General features: G+C 34.1%; 1 protein-coding gene across 1 annotated transcript; it reads right to left on the bottom strand.

Moving 5' to 3' along the window:
• Positions 1-8,345: 8,345 nt before the first annotated feature.
• Positions 8,346-14,443, bottom strand: LOC127836434 (acetylcholine receptor subunit gamma-like). Its single transcript, XM_052363070.1, has 5 exons — positions 13,773-14,443; positions 13,446-13,570; positions 12,737-12,865; positions 10,053-10,240; positions 8,346-9,675 (listed from the first exon to the last, which is right to left on the bottom strand). The coding sequence occupies exons 1-5, from the start codon at positions 13,969-13,971 to the stop codon at positions 9,114-9,116; spliced, it is 1,203 nt and encodes a 400-aa protein (XP_052219030.1). The 5' UTR covers positions 13,972-14,443; the 3' UTR covers positions 8,346-9,113.
• Between the last annotated feature and the right edge of the window lie 1,538 nt (positions 14,444-15,981).

The following is a 15,981-nucleotide window of genomic DNA, read 5'->3' as shown; positions in this document are numbered from 1 at the left end:
CGATGTTAACAGTCAACGTTGTCTTATAGGTTTCAATACACAAATGATCGCTTCATGTAGGGCTGTACTCTCTAAAAAATATCATAGTTGACAGGAAGGCATGTTTGACACTTTTTACCATTATTGGGGTGTGATCTTGCGGAGATAATGGTAGGGCATGAATAGGTGTTCACAACTGAATCCCTGAAATATGATACACTTGAAGACTACAGTAAACCATTGCAGTAGAAAAGGTTACATTTCACTAAGAAACGGCCGAAAAAAAAAGTTGCAAAAACAGTCGATTTTGATTTGTGTCAAGTTCTTTCTTGCTTTGTACATGACATATCTTTTTTATTGCATAAATCGATTCCGCTTAGAATGGCCTTTAAGAAAAGGTATGTTTATGGGGGTCTCTATGTGCAAAATGTTGCATTTATTTTCGCTCAAAGTTGTCGCTTTTACATTGAATTATATAGGGAAACTATTTGGTGTATTATGACCTAAACGCAAAACCAGGCCTAGTCACAAAGGAGCTGTATTTACAGAAAATCATCATTTTTTTTAGTGGGATATGACGCGTTTTGGCAAATTTCACGGAATAAATGCGTTTGTTTCGCGAATTTAAGGAGCATCGTGAGTTTTTAAGAAAAAAAATACGTTTTCAGAGGAAAATAAGAAAAAAAACGTACAAAAACTCGTCTTGAGCATCTCAAATCGCAACAATTTGTGCTGAAAGAGCTCATGAACACGTTTTAATAGTTGTTTACTTCTTTTTCTACATAGCTTGTAACAATATTCCAGTATTTTGACCGATTTTAATTATTTAGGGTAATCGTTTTGCGCCTGAACGCCCGTTATAAATCAAAGCTCCGAACGCGAAAGCCACATGGCTTATCAGGCGTTATAATAAAATGCATTTTCAAGCATTTCTACGTGAAAGATCGGTCTGAAAATTGGCATGCACATAGAAAATAGGTTTATAAGTATCGAGAAGTGCTTATTTTTCGCGATGTTAACAGTCAACGTTGTCTTATAGGTTACAATACACTAAATGATCGCTTCATGTAGGGCTGTACTCTCTAAAAAAAATATCATAGTTGACAGGAAGGCATGTTTGACACTTTTTACCATTATTGGGGTGTGATCTTGCGGAGATAATGGTAGGGCATGAATAGGTGTTCACAACTGAATCCCTGAAATATGATACACTTGAAGACTACAGTAAACCATTGCAGTAGAAAAGGTTACATTTCACTAAGAAACGGCCGAAAAAAAAAGTTGCAAAAACAGTCGATTTTGATTTGTGTCAAGTTCTTTCTTGCTTTGTACATGACATATCTTTTTTATTGCATAAATCGATTCCGCTTAGAATGGCCTTTAAGAAAAGGTATGTTTATGGGGGTCTCTATGTGCAAAATGTTGCATTTATTTTCGCTCAAAGTTGTCGCTTTTACATTGAATTATATAGGGAAACTATTTGGTGTATTATGACCTAAACGCAAAACCAGGCCTAGTCACAAAGGAGCTGTATGTTCAGAAAATCATCATTTTTTTAGTGGGATATGACGCGTTTTGGCAAATTTCACGGAATAAATGCGTTTGTTTCGCGAATTTAAGGAGCATCGTGAGTTTTTAAGAAAAAAATACGTTTTCAGAGGAAAATAAGAAAAAAAACGTACAAAAACTCGTCTTGAGCATCTCAAATCGCAACAATTTGTGCTGAAAGAGCTCATGAACACGTTTTAATAGTTGTTTACTTCTTTTCTACATAGCTTGTAACAATATTCCAGTATTTTGACCGATTTTAATTATTTAGGGTAATCGTTTTGCGCCTGAACGCCCGTTATAAATCAAAGCTCCGAACGCGAAAGCCACATGGCTTATCAGGCGTTATAATAAAATGCATTTTCAAGCATTTCTACGTGAAAGATCGGTCTGAAAATTGGCATGCACATAGAAAATAGGTTTATAAGTATCGAGAAGTGCTTATTTTTCGCGATGTTAACAGTCAACGTTGTCTTATAGGTTACAATACACTAAATGATCGCTTCATGTAGGGCTGTACTCTCTAAAAAAATATCATAGTTGACAGGAAGGCATGTTTGACACTTTTTACCATTATTGGGGTGTGATCTTGCGGAGATAATGGTAGGGCATGAATAGGTGTTCACAACTGAATCCCTGAAATATGATACACTTGAAGACTACAGTAAACCATTGCAGTAGAAAAGGTTACATTTCACTAAGAAACGGCCGAAAAAAAAAAGTTGCAAAAACAGTCGATTTTGATTTGTGTCAAGTTCTTTCTTGCTTTGTACATGACATATCTTTTTTATTGCATAAATCGATTCCGCTTAGAATGGCCTTTAAGAAAAGGTATGTTTATGGGGGTCTCTATGTGCAAAATGTTGCATTTATTTTCGCTCAAAGTTGTCGCTTTTACATTGAATTATATAGGGAAACTATTTGGTGTATTATGACCTAAACGCAAAACCAGGCCTAGTCACAAAGGAGCTGTATTTACAGAAAATCATCATTTTTTTAGTGGGATATGACGCGTTTTGGCAAATTTCACGGAATAAATGCGTTTGTTTCGCGAATTTAAGGAGCATCGTGAGTTTTTAAGAAAAAAATACGTTTTCAGAGGAAAATAAGAAAAAAAAACGTACAAAAAACTCGTCTTGAGCATCTCAAATCGCAACAATTTGTGCTGAAGGAGCTCATGAACACGTTTTAATAGTTGTTTACTTCTTTTTCTACATAGCTTGTAACTATATTCCAGTATTTTGACCGATTTTAATTATTTAGGGTAATCGTTTTGCGCCTGAACGCCCGTTATAAATCAAAGCTCCGAACGCGAAAGCCACATGGCTTATCAGGCGTTATAATAAAATGCATTTTCAAGCATTTCTACGTGAAAGATCGGTCTGAAAATTGGCATGCACATAGAAAATAGGTTTATAAGTATCGAGAAGTGCTTATTTTTCGCGATGTTAACAGTCAACGTTGTCTTATAGGTTACAATACACTAAATGATCGCTTCATGTAGGGCTGTACTCTCTAAAAAAATATCATAGTTGACAGGAAGGCATGTTTGACACTTTTACCATTATTGGGGTGTGATCTTGCGGAGATAATGTTAGGGCATGAATAGGTGTTCACAACTGAATCCCTGAAATATGATACACTTGAAGACTACAGTAAACCATTGCAGTAGAAAAGGTTACATTTCACTAAGAAACGGCCGAAAAAAAAAGTTGCAAAAACAGTCGATTTTGATTTGTGTCAAGTTCTTTCTTGCTTTGTACATGACATATCTTTTTTATTGCATAAATCGATTCCGCTTAGAATGGCCTTTAAGAAAAGGTATGTTTATGGGGGTCTCTATGTGCAAAATGTTGCATTTATTTTCGCTCAAAGTTGTCGCTTTTACATTGAATTATATAGGGAAACTATTTGGTATATTATGACCTAAACGCAAAACCAGGCCTAGTCACAAAGGAGCTGTATTTACAGAAAATCATCATTTTTTTAGTGGGATATGACGCGTTTGGCAAATTTCACGGAATAAATGCGTTTGTTTCGCGAATTTAAGGAGCATCGTGAGTTTTTAAGAAAAAAATACGTTTTCAGAGGAAAATAAGAAAAAAAAACGTACAAAAACTCGTCTTGAGCATCTCAAATCGCAACAATTTGTGCTGAAAGAGCTCATGAACACGTTTTAATAGTTGTTTACTTCTTTTTCTACATAGCTTGTAACAATATTCCAGTATTTTGACCGATTTTAATTATTTAGGGTAATCGTTTTTGCGCCTGAACGCCCGTTATAAATCAAAGCTCCGAACGCGAAAGCCACATGGCTTATCAGGCGTTATAATAAAATGCATTTTCAAGCATTTCTACGTGAAAGATCGGTCTGAAAATTGGCATGCACATAGAAAATAGGTTTATAAGTATCGAGAAGTGCTTATTTTTCGCGATGTTAACAGTCAACGTTGTCTTATAGGTTACAATACACTAAATGATCGCTTCATGTAGGGCTGTACTCTCTAAAAAAATATCATAGTTGACAGGAAGGCATGTTTGACACTTTTTACCATTATTGGGGTGTGATCTTGCGGAGATAATGGTAGGGCATGAATAGGTGTTCACAACTGAATCCCTGAAATATGATACACTTGAAGACTACAGTAAACCATTGCAGTAGAAAAGGTTACATTTCACTAAGAAACGGCCGAAAAAAAAAGTTGCAAAAACAGTCGATTTTGATTTGTGTCAAGTTCTTTCTTGCTTTGTACATGACATATCTTTTTATTGCATAAATCGATTCCGCTTAGAATGGCCTTTAAGAAAAGGTATGTTTATGGGGGTCTCTATGTGCAAAATGTTGCATTTATTTTCGCTCAAAGTTGTCGCTTTTACATTGAATTATATAGGGAAACTATTTGGTGTATTATGACCTAAACGCAAAACCAGGCCTAGTCACAAAGGAGCTGTATTTACAGAAAATCATCATTTTTTTAGTGGGATATGACGCGTTTTGGCAAATTTCACGGAATAAATGCGTTTCTTTCGCGAATTTAAGGAGCATCGTGAGTTTTTAAGAAAAAAATACGTTTTCAGAGGAAAATAAGAAAAAAAACGTACAAAAACTCGTCTTGAGCATCTCAAATCGCAACAATTTGTGCTGAAAGAGCTCATGAACACGTTTTAATAGTTGTTTACTTCTTTTTCTACATAGCTTGTAACAATATTCCAGTATTTTGACCGATTTTAATTATTTAGGGTAATCGTTTTGCGCCTGAACGCCCGTTATAAATCAAAGCTCCGAACGCGAAAGCCACATGGCTTATCAGGCGTTATAATAAAATGCATTTTCAAGCATTTCTACGTGAAAGATCGGTCTGAAAATTGGCATGCACATAGAAAATAGGTTTATAAGTATCGAGAAGTGCTTATTTTTCGCGATGTTAACAGTCAACGTTGTCTTATAGGTTACAATACACTAAATGATCGCTTCATGTAGGGCTGTACTCTCTAAAAAAATATCATAGTTGACAGGAAGGCATGTTTGACACTTTTTACCATTATTGGGGTGTGATCTTGCGGAGATAATGGTAGGGCATGAATAGGTGTTCACAACTGAATCCCTGAAATATGATACACTTGAAGACTACAGTAAACCATTGCAGTAGAAAAGGTTACATTTTACTAAGAAACGGCCGAAAAAAAAAGTTGCAAAAACAGTCGATTTTGATTTGTGTCAAGTTCTTTCTTGCTTTGTACATGACATATCTTTTTTATTGCATAAATCGATTCCGCTTAGAATGGCCTTTAAGAAAAGGTATGTTTATGGGGGTCTCTATGTGCAAAATGTTGCATTTATTTTCGCTCAAAGTTGTCGCTTTTACATTGAATTATATAGGGAAACTATATGGTGTATTATGACCTAAACGCAAAACCAGGCCTAGTCACAAAGGAGCTGTATTTACAGAAAATCATCATTTTTTTAGTGGCATATGACGCGTTTTGGCAAATTTCACGGAATAAATGCGTTTGTTTCGCGAATTTAAGGAGCATCGTGAGTTTTTAAGAAAAAAATACGTTTTCAGAGGAAAATAAGAAAAAAAACGTACAAAAACTCGTCTTGAGCATCTCAAATCGCAACAATTTGTGCTGAAAGAGCTCATGAACACGTTTTAATAGTTGTTTACTTCTTTTTCTACATAGCTTGTAACAATATTCCAGTATTTTGACCGATTTTAATTATTTAGGGTAATCGTTTTGCGCCTGAACGCCCGTTATAAATCAAAGCTCCGAACGCGAAAGCCACATGGCTTATCAGGCGTTATAATAAAATGCATTTTCAAGCATTTCTACGTGAAAGATCGGTCTGAAAATTGGCATGCACATAGAAAATAGGTTTATAAGTATCGAGAAGTGCTTATTTTTCGCGATGTTAACAGTCAACGTTGTCTTATAAACGCAAAACCAGGCCTAGTCACAAAGGAGCTGTATTTACAGAAAATCATCATTTTTTTAGTGGGATATGACGCGTTTTGGCAAATTTCACGGAATAAATGCGTTTGTTTCGCGAATTTAAGGAGCATCGTGAGTTTTTAAGAAAAAAATACGTTTTCAGAGGAAAATAAGAAAAAAAACGTACAAAAACTCGTCTTGAGCATCTCAAATCACAACAATTTGTGCTGAAAGAGCTCATGAACACGTTTTAATAGTTGTTTACTTCTTTTTCTACATAGCTTGTAACAATATGCCAGTATTTTGACCGATTTTAATTATTTAGGGTAATCGTTTTGCGCCTGAACGCCCGTTATAAATCAAAGCTCCGAACGCGAAAGCCACATGGCTTATCAGGCGTTATAATAAAATGCATTTTCAAGCATTTCTACGTGAAAGGTCGGTCTGAAAATTGGCATGCACATAGAAAATAGGTTTATAAGTATCGAGAAGTGCTTATTTTTCGCGATGTTAACAGTCAACGTTGTCTTATAGGTTACAATACACTAAATGATCGCTTCATGTAGGGCTGTACTCTCTAAAAAAATATCATAGTTGACAGGAAGGCATGTTTGACACGTTTTACCATTATTGGGGTGTGATCTTGCGGAGATAATGGTAGGGCATGAATAGGTGTTCACAACTGAATCCCTGAAATATGATACACTTGAAGACTACAGTAAACCATTGCAGTAGAAAAGGTTACATTTCACTAAGAAACGGCCGAAAAAAAAAGTTGCAAAAACAGTCGATTTTGATTTGTGTCAAGTTCTTTCTTGCTTTGTACATGACATATCTTTTTTATTGCATAAATCGATTCCGCTTAGAATGGCGTTTAAGAAAAGGTATGTTTATGGGGGTCTCTATGTGCAAAATGTTGCATTTATTTTCGCTAAAAGTTGTCGCTTTTACATTGAATTATATACGGAAACTATTTGGTGTATTATGACCTAAACGCAAAACCAGGCCTAGTCACAAAGGAGCTGTATTTACAGAAAATCATCATTTTTTTAGTGGGATATGACGCGTTTTGGCAAATTTCACGGAATAAATGCGTTTGTTTCGCGAATTTAAGGAGCATCGTGAGTTTTTAAGAAAAAAATACGTTTTCAGAGGAAAATAAGAAAAAAAACGTACAAAAACTCGTCTTGAGCATCTCAAATCGCAACAATTTGTGCTGAAAGAGCTCATGAACACGTTTTAATAGTTGTTTACTTCTTTTTCTACATAGCTTGTAACAATATTCCAGTATTTTGACCGATTTTAATTATTTAGGGTAATCGTTTTGCGCCTGAACGCCCGTTATAAATCAAAGCTCCGAACGCGAAAGCCACATGGCTTATCAGGCGTTATAATAAAATACATTTTCAAGCATTTCTACGTGAAAGATCGGTCTGAAAATTGGCATGCACATAAAAAATAGGTTTATAAGTATCGAGAAGTGCTTATTTTTCGCGATGTTAACAGTCAACGTTGTCTTATAGGTTACAATACACTAAATAATCGCTTCATGTAGGGCTGTACTCTCTAAAAAAATATCATAGTTGACAGGAAGGCATGTTTGACACTTTTTACCATTATTGGGGTGTGATCTTGCGGAGATAATGGTAGGGCATGAATAGGTGTTCACAACTGAATCCCTGAAATATGATACACTTGAAGACTACAGTAAACCATTGCAGTAGAAAAGGTTACATTTCACTAAGAAACGGCCGGAAAAAAAAGTTGCAAAAACAGTCGATTTTGATTTGTGTCAAGTTCTTTCTTGCTTTGTACATGACATATCTTTTTTATTGCATAAATCGATTCCGCTTAGAATGGCCTTTAAGAAAAGGTATGTTCATGGGGGTCTCTATGTGCAAAATGTTGCATTTATTTTCGCTCAAAGTTGTCGCTTTTACATTGAATTATATAGGGAAACTATTTGGTGTATTATGACCTTAAGGCTAGAGTTACGTTGTAGATCACGAGTTGTAAGGGTTACAATTTTACGTTTACCAGTGTAAATTACGCGTTTTTACAAGAAAGTGTAGGGGTTTTTTTGTTTGCTTTATTTACTTTTTCGTCCTAATGAAAATGTTTTACGATCAAAAGTGAAACAACTCTAAATGTAATGGTGTCATTTCAAACCACGTGTTTGTCATTAAAAAAACGCTAGTGTTACTGTTTCAATCGAACAGAAAGTATATGTTTGTAACTAACACATTTTCATTTTATTTACAAAATTATTTCAATCTAGTGCATTGAGAGTCGCTGTCATACTTCATAGATAGTATGAATTTACACCAATGCAGTCAATCATTTCTACTCTAAACTATATTACCATTCCATTTCGCTTGAACGTATTGAGTTTTATTTCAAATGTGCAACGTTATATGCTAAGTATATCACGGAATGATAGGACCACACACAGTACTAGTATTCATCAATTGTTTTAAGGTTCATGAGTATTAAAGGAAACTATTTGTTATATAGCTCGTGGCATTCCTTCGATTTGCAAACAAGTAAGTGTTTGATGACATTATATTTATGATGTGTGTAACAAATGTTATTCCATTGTGAACATAAAGCGGTTGCAGTGCAATTAATAAATGATGATCAAACGATAGTGGAGTGTGTTGTTTTTTTAATTTAGTGATGGCATCTACAGTTTCATCTATGGAAGTAACTAGTACATTTTTTTGCTTTCTTTGGTAGTTAACGTCTTTTATCATATACACCTCCTATGGTAACAGCGATTAGTTAAAAATAATCAAGTAAATATAGAAACAAGCGCAAAATAAAATATGATAAATAGTAGGGATGGTTTTTAATTTATTTGCATGTATGTCTTAATTTGAGGTTTAGTTTGAAGTTCTGTCTACTGTCACACTGAAACTAATTGATGTATTTTGTATTCAAATAAATAAGTACAATCTACGCAGTTAGTGCTTCTTGATCATTATTAGATTGCAGTGACAACAAAAATAACGCATGCAATTATGTATAACTTTGTTAAAGTTTGTTCGCCATGGTGTTAACTACTTTACATTACGCCATGGATTGGTAGACGTCAGACTTCGTCCCGCTAGTTTAAATGTGACTGGTGAACAACAAACTGATTGTCTCGAATATTATCCATGCGCCATTTTGTAGGATATCACAGAACCTACAAAAATATTAAACAAGAAAAAAAAAAACAGCCGGGAATCTGCGACATTCATGTTAACAACGGTACTAGCCTCATTCGGTTCCGCCTCATTCCTTTCCGTCTTTTGTTCAATACACCTCATTTTTTGTGCTGGTTCCTTCTTTGGTTCAATACGACCCATTGTTTGTGCTAGCCGGTAGAAAAAACCAGTGTGATGCTTGCTTTCGTACTCCACTACAAGACGTCGTTGAACGATGCATATGCTGACAATTATACAATTCAAGACTGCCATAACCACAAGGTAGTAAGAGACGTAAGGAGTTTCTTCTGAATTTTGGGGTAGTTTAGAAGCTACGGTGGTCAGGAAGACGCCAAACGTTACAAATAACCCAATGGCAAAACTGCTTCTAGCTTCATTGGGAAGCACGAAGGCGAGGGGACCCAGAAAAGTCAGGAGTATTATTGGTGCGAAAATGTGGATCATGTAATAACTCGGTCTACGTTTGAGTACAAGCTTGAATTCAACCGCTCCAGGTTCGTGCTCACTGTAAAGCATAAAATATAATACAATGACGTATTTTTATCGGTGAACTAATAGCGTTCTAAGATCAAACGGTAAATATCATTTAATTATTAAAGAAAATAATACCCTAATGGTTGTCGGATTGAAGTATTCGCTTTAACCACTTCTTGTATTGTATACGATGCAGTTGCTACATAAATAATTGAATGCTATATAACGGGAACGTTAATGTAGCATACGATTTAGCTTTTACAATCAGGAGATAGTGTATTGTCATACTTAATTGTTTTTCTTTCTTAGAAGAATTTATCTTTTAATTGTAAATTGAATACATACATCCGGGATTTTTAATAAATAGTAAGTTAGTAGGTAGACCAACCCTAAATAAAGAATACTTACATTGTAGAAGTGGATGTTAACTCCCATGCGCTGTTATCTTGATAATACGTAAGCTTTAAGCCATCTTCACCGACTCTCGATAACTTCAGCTCCGAAGCAATATAGCATGCTGATTCAAAGATCAGACTACAAGTCTGCGTATCAAATGGAAAATGTTTTGTGTTTACGGAACATTGCGATTCTAGTGCCTACAAATAAAATACGGAAATGCAAGTGTGTTTACAATTGTTTAAACATATCTTTGAGTTAGAAACATAACAACATACAGGAGTAAAATACATTTTATTCTAGAACAAGATCAAGTTTTCTAGTAAAAGAAACAAATTTATTGTTACATGTAATAATTGTATATACATTGTAATTGAAATGTGAATTACAACAAAAGAAATATAACACGCATACGAGTTTGCTTTAAAATAAAACTCGTTCGCGATATATCAGGCTCTAATGCCTCAATATGAGCGAATTGCATGTACGGCATATCTCTTGAGAGGAGAAGCACATATTCTGAGTGAATTATTGACTATACTTAGGGATTTTTAACAAATTCACAGCTCTTGTTTCCATTCACAACGTCAGAAACAATTAATGACATGCATACCCATGACATTCAGACCATATTCATGATAGAACAGTTAAATGAAATCGATTTAAGAAATCGGAATATTATTAATCTTATTGTTGTTTTTTGAAGTCTAAATGCATGCCAGTAAAATACAGGCGCCCTAGTTGAATCAGAGTGAGATGGAGAATAACAATGGCATATCTTGACATATCCCTACAAAGGTTGTAGCTGGATTGAGATTCGAACCCATGACTTTGGCTATGTAGATAAATCGCACTTCCAACCAAGCTAGCAGTTATGAAAACGATAACGTTGTATACAAAAAATGATGTGTTGCATCTTTACTTAATTTCTACAATGTCTTTTGATTGCCTGCAAAATTTAACTAACGAACAAATATTATTACGATGAAATGCAATATAGAAACAAATAAAGATTAAATCATTGTTTCGTATATGGTTGGTCTGATTTTATATCACAAAGAATGCCATCAAATATAATAAATCTACATTCATTGGAAATCTCTTTATCATATATAAGCTACGATATAAAATCAGTGTAAAGCAAGTGTTAAAGGATTGTGAATAGTAGTGTTAACTATCAGAGAGAATAATGTTATTCACACATTTAACTTTATAAGTACTAAATACCGTTGACGCGGAAAAAAACTCACGAAAATTATTTGTTTAATTAATCTTTATTAATGTCCTTTACTTTATTCCGACATTTGTGAGTCCATAAAAATTAATGGTTCAGCTAAAATATAGCATCCTGAACTGTTTACTTTTTATTTTAATACACATAAACATATAAATTATATTTATTTCATGATTTCCGGTGGTTTATAGAGAAATATCAGTGAATTAAAACTGATAATTTCACTGTTTTAAACAATGAAAATTATCAGTGAAAATTATCGATAATTGTCACTGTTTATGTTAAATGACGTCATTTTTTTGACGAAATGACGTCATTTTCCCAGCGAAATTCTTTAGTTAAACTCTTTAACAATGTATATAAACTGTGAAAAAAGCTTAAAATAAAAAGAAAATTTGTTGGGTTCGGTGGATTATCGATTTTAATTCACTCGTGATCATATAAAATATATATTTTCACTCGTGGCTGCGCCACTCGTGAAAATATTATTTTCTCTGATCACTCGTGAATTAAAAGTGATAATCCACCGAATCCAACAAATATCCTCTATATAATTAACAATGTGTCTGAATTAAATGTCATGTTAAGAAATGGATGATGTGTTCACGAATTTCATATTGGTTCATTATACTTGCTCTGGAATGGAAATTGAAAATGTAGTCTCATACAAAAATAGAAAGTATGGATTGATTCCAAGAACACATCCAGTACAGTTTGACACTTTGGAAACATACAGTCTGATCGGATGTGTATATTTAAAAATGTATAAAATAAAAACAATTATTGATGTCCTTTTAAAAGTCACACAGAACAATGTTGAAATACATAAGTATCATCAATTATTATCAACAGTCTTTATATAGCAGAATATACACTACGAAACTTCGTTCCATGCATTTGCGCGATTTTATTCAAGATATTTTAGGTTGCAGTTGCTATACGTGGTACATGATAATTGCTTACTTAACAAAATCAATTATACATTATTGCGATTATAGTGGAATGTGCCATAGCTGCTCGTACGTTTTGCAGGATATTGACTGTAAAGCAGATTATTTTATTCCATGGTACATTTCCATTTTTAACCTACTTATATTAACTGATTATGAAATATTTGTATTATGTTCCGAGAATTATTATTAACTGATTATTATTATTAACTAATTATTCAGTTTTTGTTGACACGTGCCCTTTAATTACAATGATGAACATGTTTGTAAATTTACATTTGTAAAATGATTATTGGCGGAAATATCGGCATATGTGGCCTTTTGAGGGTATAATTATTATCATATTTATTTGTTGCGGCAAGTAATTTATTTCTTTAGGGGACACACTTCCAGATACCAATAACAATTACGCAAATCAACATGTCAGACTAAACATTAGTGAATGGAGTATCTGTTACGTTTACGGCATGTTGAACGGTTTTGTTAATAATTAATATCAAGTTTATATTTACTTGAATTGGAAACCAGCTGACGTTGCCATCATACGTCACCTTCATAGTTAGGTCGTCAGATCCAAATCCTGTGAAGGATTTGTACGAGTTATTCAGACGTAGATCTGGCTTCCAAATATCATCTTGTGGCTGAAAAACGTTTGTTCACGTCGTTTCAAAACATAATTATTAAACATTTAGCCGTATTTACTAAGCTCTTTAGCAACGTTTAAGGAAATGCTGAAATAGCAAGAGTAACTTCAAATTAATTTAACGGCTACCTAAAAGTTTATCTACCTAACGTGTGTGTACTTGGATAATAATATAAGATATAAAGCTTTAAGAATTGTTCTTTAAGTTTCGTGTCATGATTATTGAACGCGCATTCGTTTTCCTAAACTACCAAACTATTACAAACTCAGTTAAGCAAGCATACACTGTGTATTAGATAAAGGATATAAATATTTTCGCACTTTTGAATAAAACGTTTGGAAAAACTAAGGTTGCCAACACACTAGCTGATGCGTCTCAACATTTTCTTACCCTACATATGTAGGCATTCTAAGCTAGCATGCTATAAACGGCCTAAAGCGGCCCGATAAAGGTCACTTTATCGACCGAATATCCCTAAACGATATTGTGTTGATACTATACAGTGAAACGATATCGTGCTAGACATTGACATTCAGACATATAACGATTATCATATACACTTGCATGTTATACTTACAAAACGCAAGCCATCTATGCCGCCGTATTCATCTTTTTCCCAAGCAAGTAACTCGTCTTTCCAATTAACTAGTAGTTGAACGGAAGTGGATAATGCCTCCTTCGGATTGTCGAATTCTATAACACCTGAACAATCGACGCAATGGTTAGCAACTACAAACACTAAAATGTGAATGATCTCTTTTCTTTATATTTTGCAGACAATGTTAAGCCAGCGCCAACACTCATTATGCATAGTACTTCAGTCATAATAAATAACCAATATGAGTTATTCGAGTAATAGTGACCTGTGTATACAGGGACAATTACATTTATAAAACATACTTACTATACAGAATTAAACCAAGTGTTACTTCTAAAGCGTTTGTCTGATTCTTCAATGGTCGGATCCTCTTGTCATAATTCGAAGAATTTGCTCTGTCAAGTAGTCTTTTAACATCGTCTACTGTTGAGGTTCCCACGGGGACCACAAAGTACACACACAGCACCAAGACAGACAGTCTCATCTCTTGCAGTAGAAACTTCATTACTCACGCGAAATGATATCCACGCAGTTTTATTATCATTGAGGCCAAACAAATTATACTTATATTTCCATGTGCTTGATAGTTGAATCGCGAATCTTGTTGATATGTTTAATCATATCCTAGTGATTTTGAAGAGTATTATGTTATTATATTGCCTTCATAGTAATGTCCTGACCTTGACAATACAAAATACAGGCGCGCCCTAGCTGTATTTCAACCGTTTACTTCCAAACTCCTTTTATAGATTAACATTTAAAGTGATCGCAACATATTCTTACCAAAGTCATTATTTGGTTTTAATTAACCCTTTTTATATACATTATAAATCATGCGAAATGCTAAATCATATGTTCTCTCTATATGCCCAACAAGATGTATCTGATCTTAACCTGTATAAACAATAGAAAGTAATGGTAGTTCAGTTGATTTCACTGCAGTTCCGACAACTTAAATATTCTTGTTTACGCCATGACATAACCATCACTATGTATTAAGTCAAATTTGAATCATTTAAAAGCTGTAATCTTGTTTTTCCAAAAGATATGATTATTCGTATAAAAATATTTTGTTATGTCATATATTTATCATATTTTCTATTTGGTCTATTGTACATTATTTGTGAATAACTAAATTCATCAAGATAAATATAAACTAAGAACTTCAAACACAATTTTTAAATAATTTTTCCAGAAGTTATTTACAATGATGTTTTGTTTCTGTAAATAATTATACATCTATGTGACCTTGTTGCGGTATTTGTTGATCATAAAAATAAAAGTGAGACCATATGTCGTCGATAAAACAGAATAAATCTTGTACTGGTCCTTTAATTGTATGGTCCGTGTGGCATGCACAGCTCGATCCGTGGAGACATCTTATGGTGACATCTTTATCCTTACTATCTATGCTTGAGGTAAATGTGCAACTTCAATCATCTTAGATATGATATTTTAGGATAATTGTGGTCGAAAATCCGAACCTTTGAGCCTTACAATCAACCTAAATACTCATGTGCGCGATACTACATGCGATCGTGCATGTTTTGATGTGGATTGTAGTGAATGATAACATAAATGAAGTACGATGTCATTGAGATTTGGGCAAAGGGCACATGCTTTTATCTTGACACGCTGTCTTTACACAGCGATTATGTGTGGCGTCGTGGAGGACATACATATGATCATGATGTTAAGTACATACGGACTTTAAAAAAGACATCTGCACTGCTAAATGTCTCCTTTTTGTTAAGGGGCCACAGTTATCCGTGTATTAGACAGTATAATATTTATTAAATGTGCTTCTATAACCTTTTATTTTTTAATTGTAAATTTTCAAATCAGCGAATAATTCCATTACTCCGTTTAGTTTAAGGATTGAATCCCAAATAATCCTTTTGCTTTGGCTTTATAAGTAAAGCTTCCAAACAACAAGGACGGTAACCTAAAATAAATCCACATGCGGCTTAGTCAGAGGGAATTGCCAGTTCGGTTTTGAAAAAAATAATATTTATGAATTAAATATACACTAGAAGACTTTCCTAACGCAACACTTTTCAAACTTGATTATGTCCCTTATGATTATAGATTATGATTAAAAACTTGACATCATTTGACTGCATCCTGAACAAGCCGATGATAAAAGCAACCACCCTCAACTTTTAAACTTGAATATTTCACTTAATAGTACAGATTTTTGTTTAAAATTGTACATGTGATACTTTAATTACATTCGGTGCAAGCTAACCATAAAACCGTTCAACTGCGACGATCAGACGCTTTAGCACGTGGGGAGGATAGTCTGCAATTTTCCATGATGCTTCTGCATATTCATATGAGCCATACATTTTTTGACGATGCGAACAGCATCGTCCAAGGTATCATAACCGTAGAATTTTTTTTCACAATGGCGACCTATGTAAAAGACCGAGCCAGTCCGATTGAGATAACTCGATTTTTCAGTTACTTCCCTTTTGCATTCGCCACTGCGTAGGAGATTGCTCGTCATTGATAA

Source organism: Dreissena polymorpha, chromosome 6, assembly GCF_020536995.1.
Source record: "Dreissena polymorpha isolate Duluth1 chromosome 6, UMN_Dpol_1.0, whole genome shotgun sequence".
NCBI lineage: Eukaryota > Metazoa > Mollusca > Bivalvia > Myida > Dreissenidae > Dreissena > Dreissena polymorpha.
Note: the sequence above shows the minus strand (reverse complement) of the source record. Positions and strands in the feature narration are given on the sequence as shown.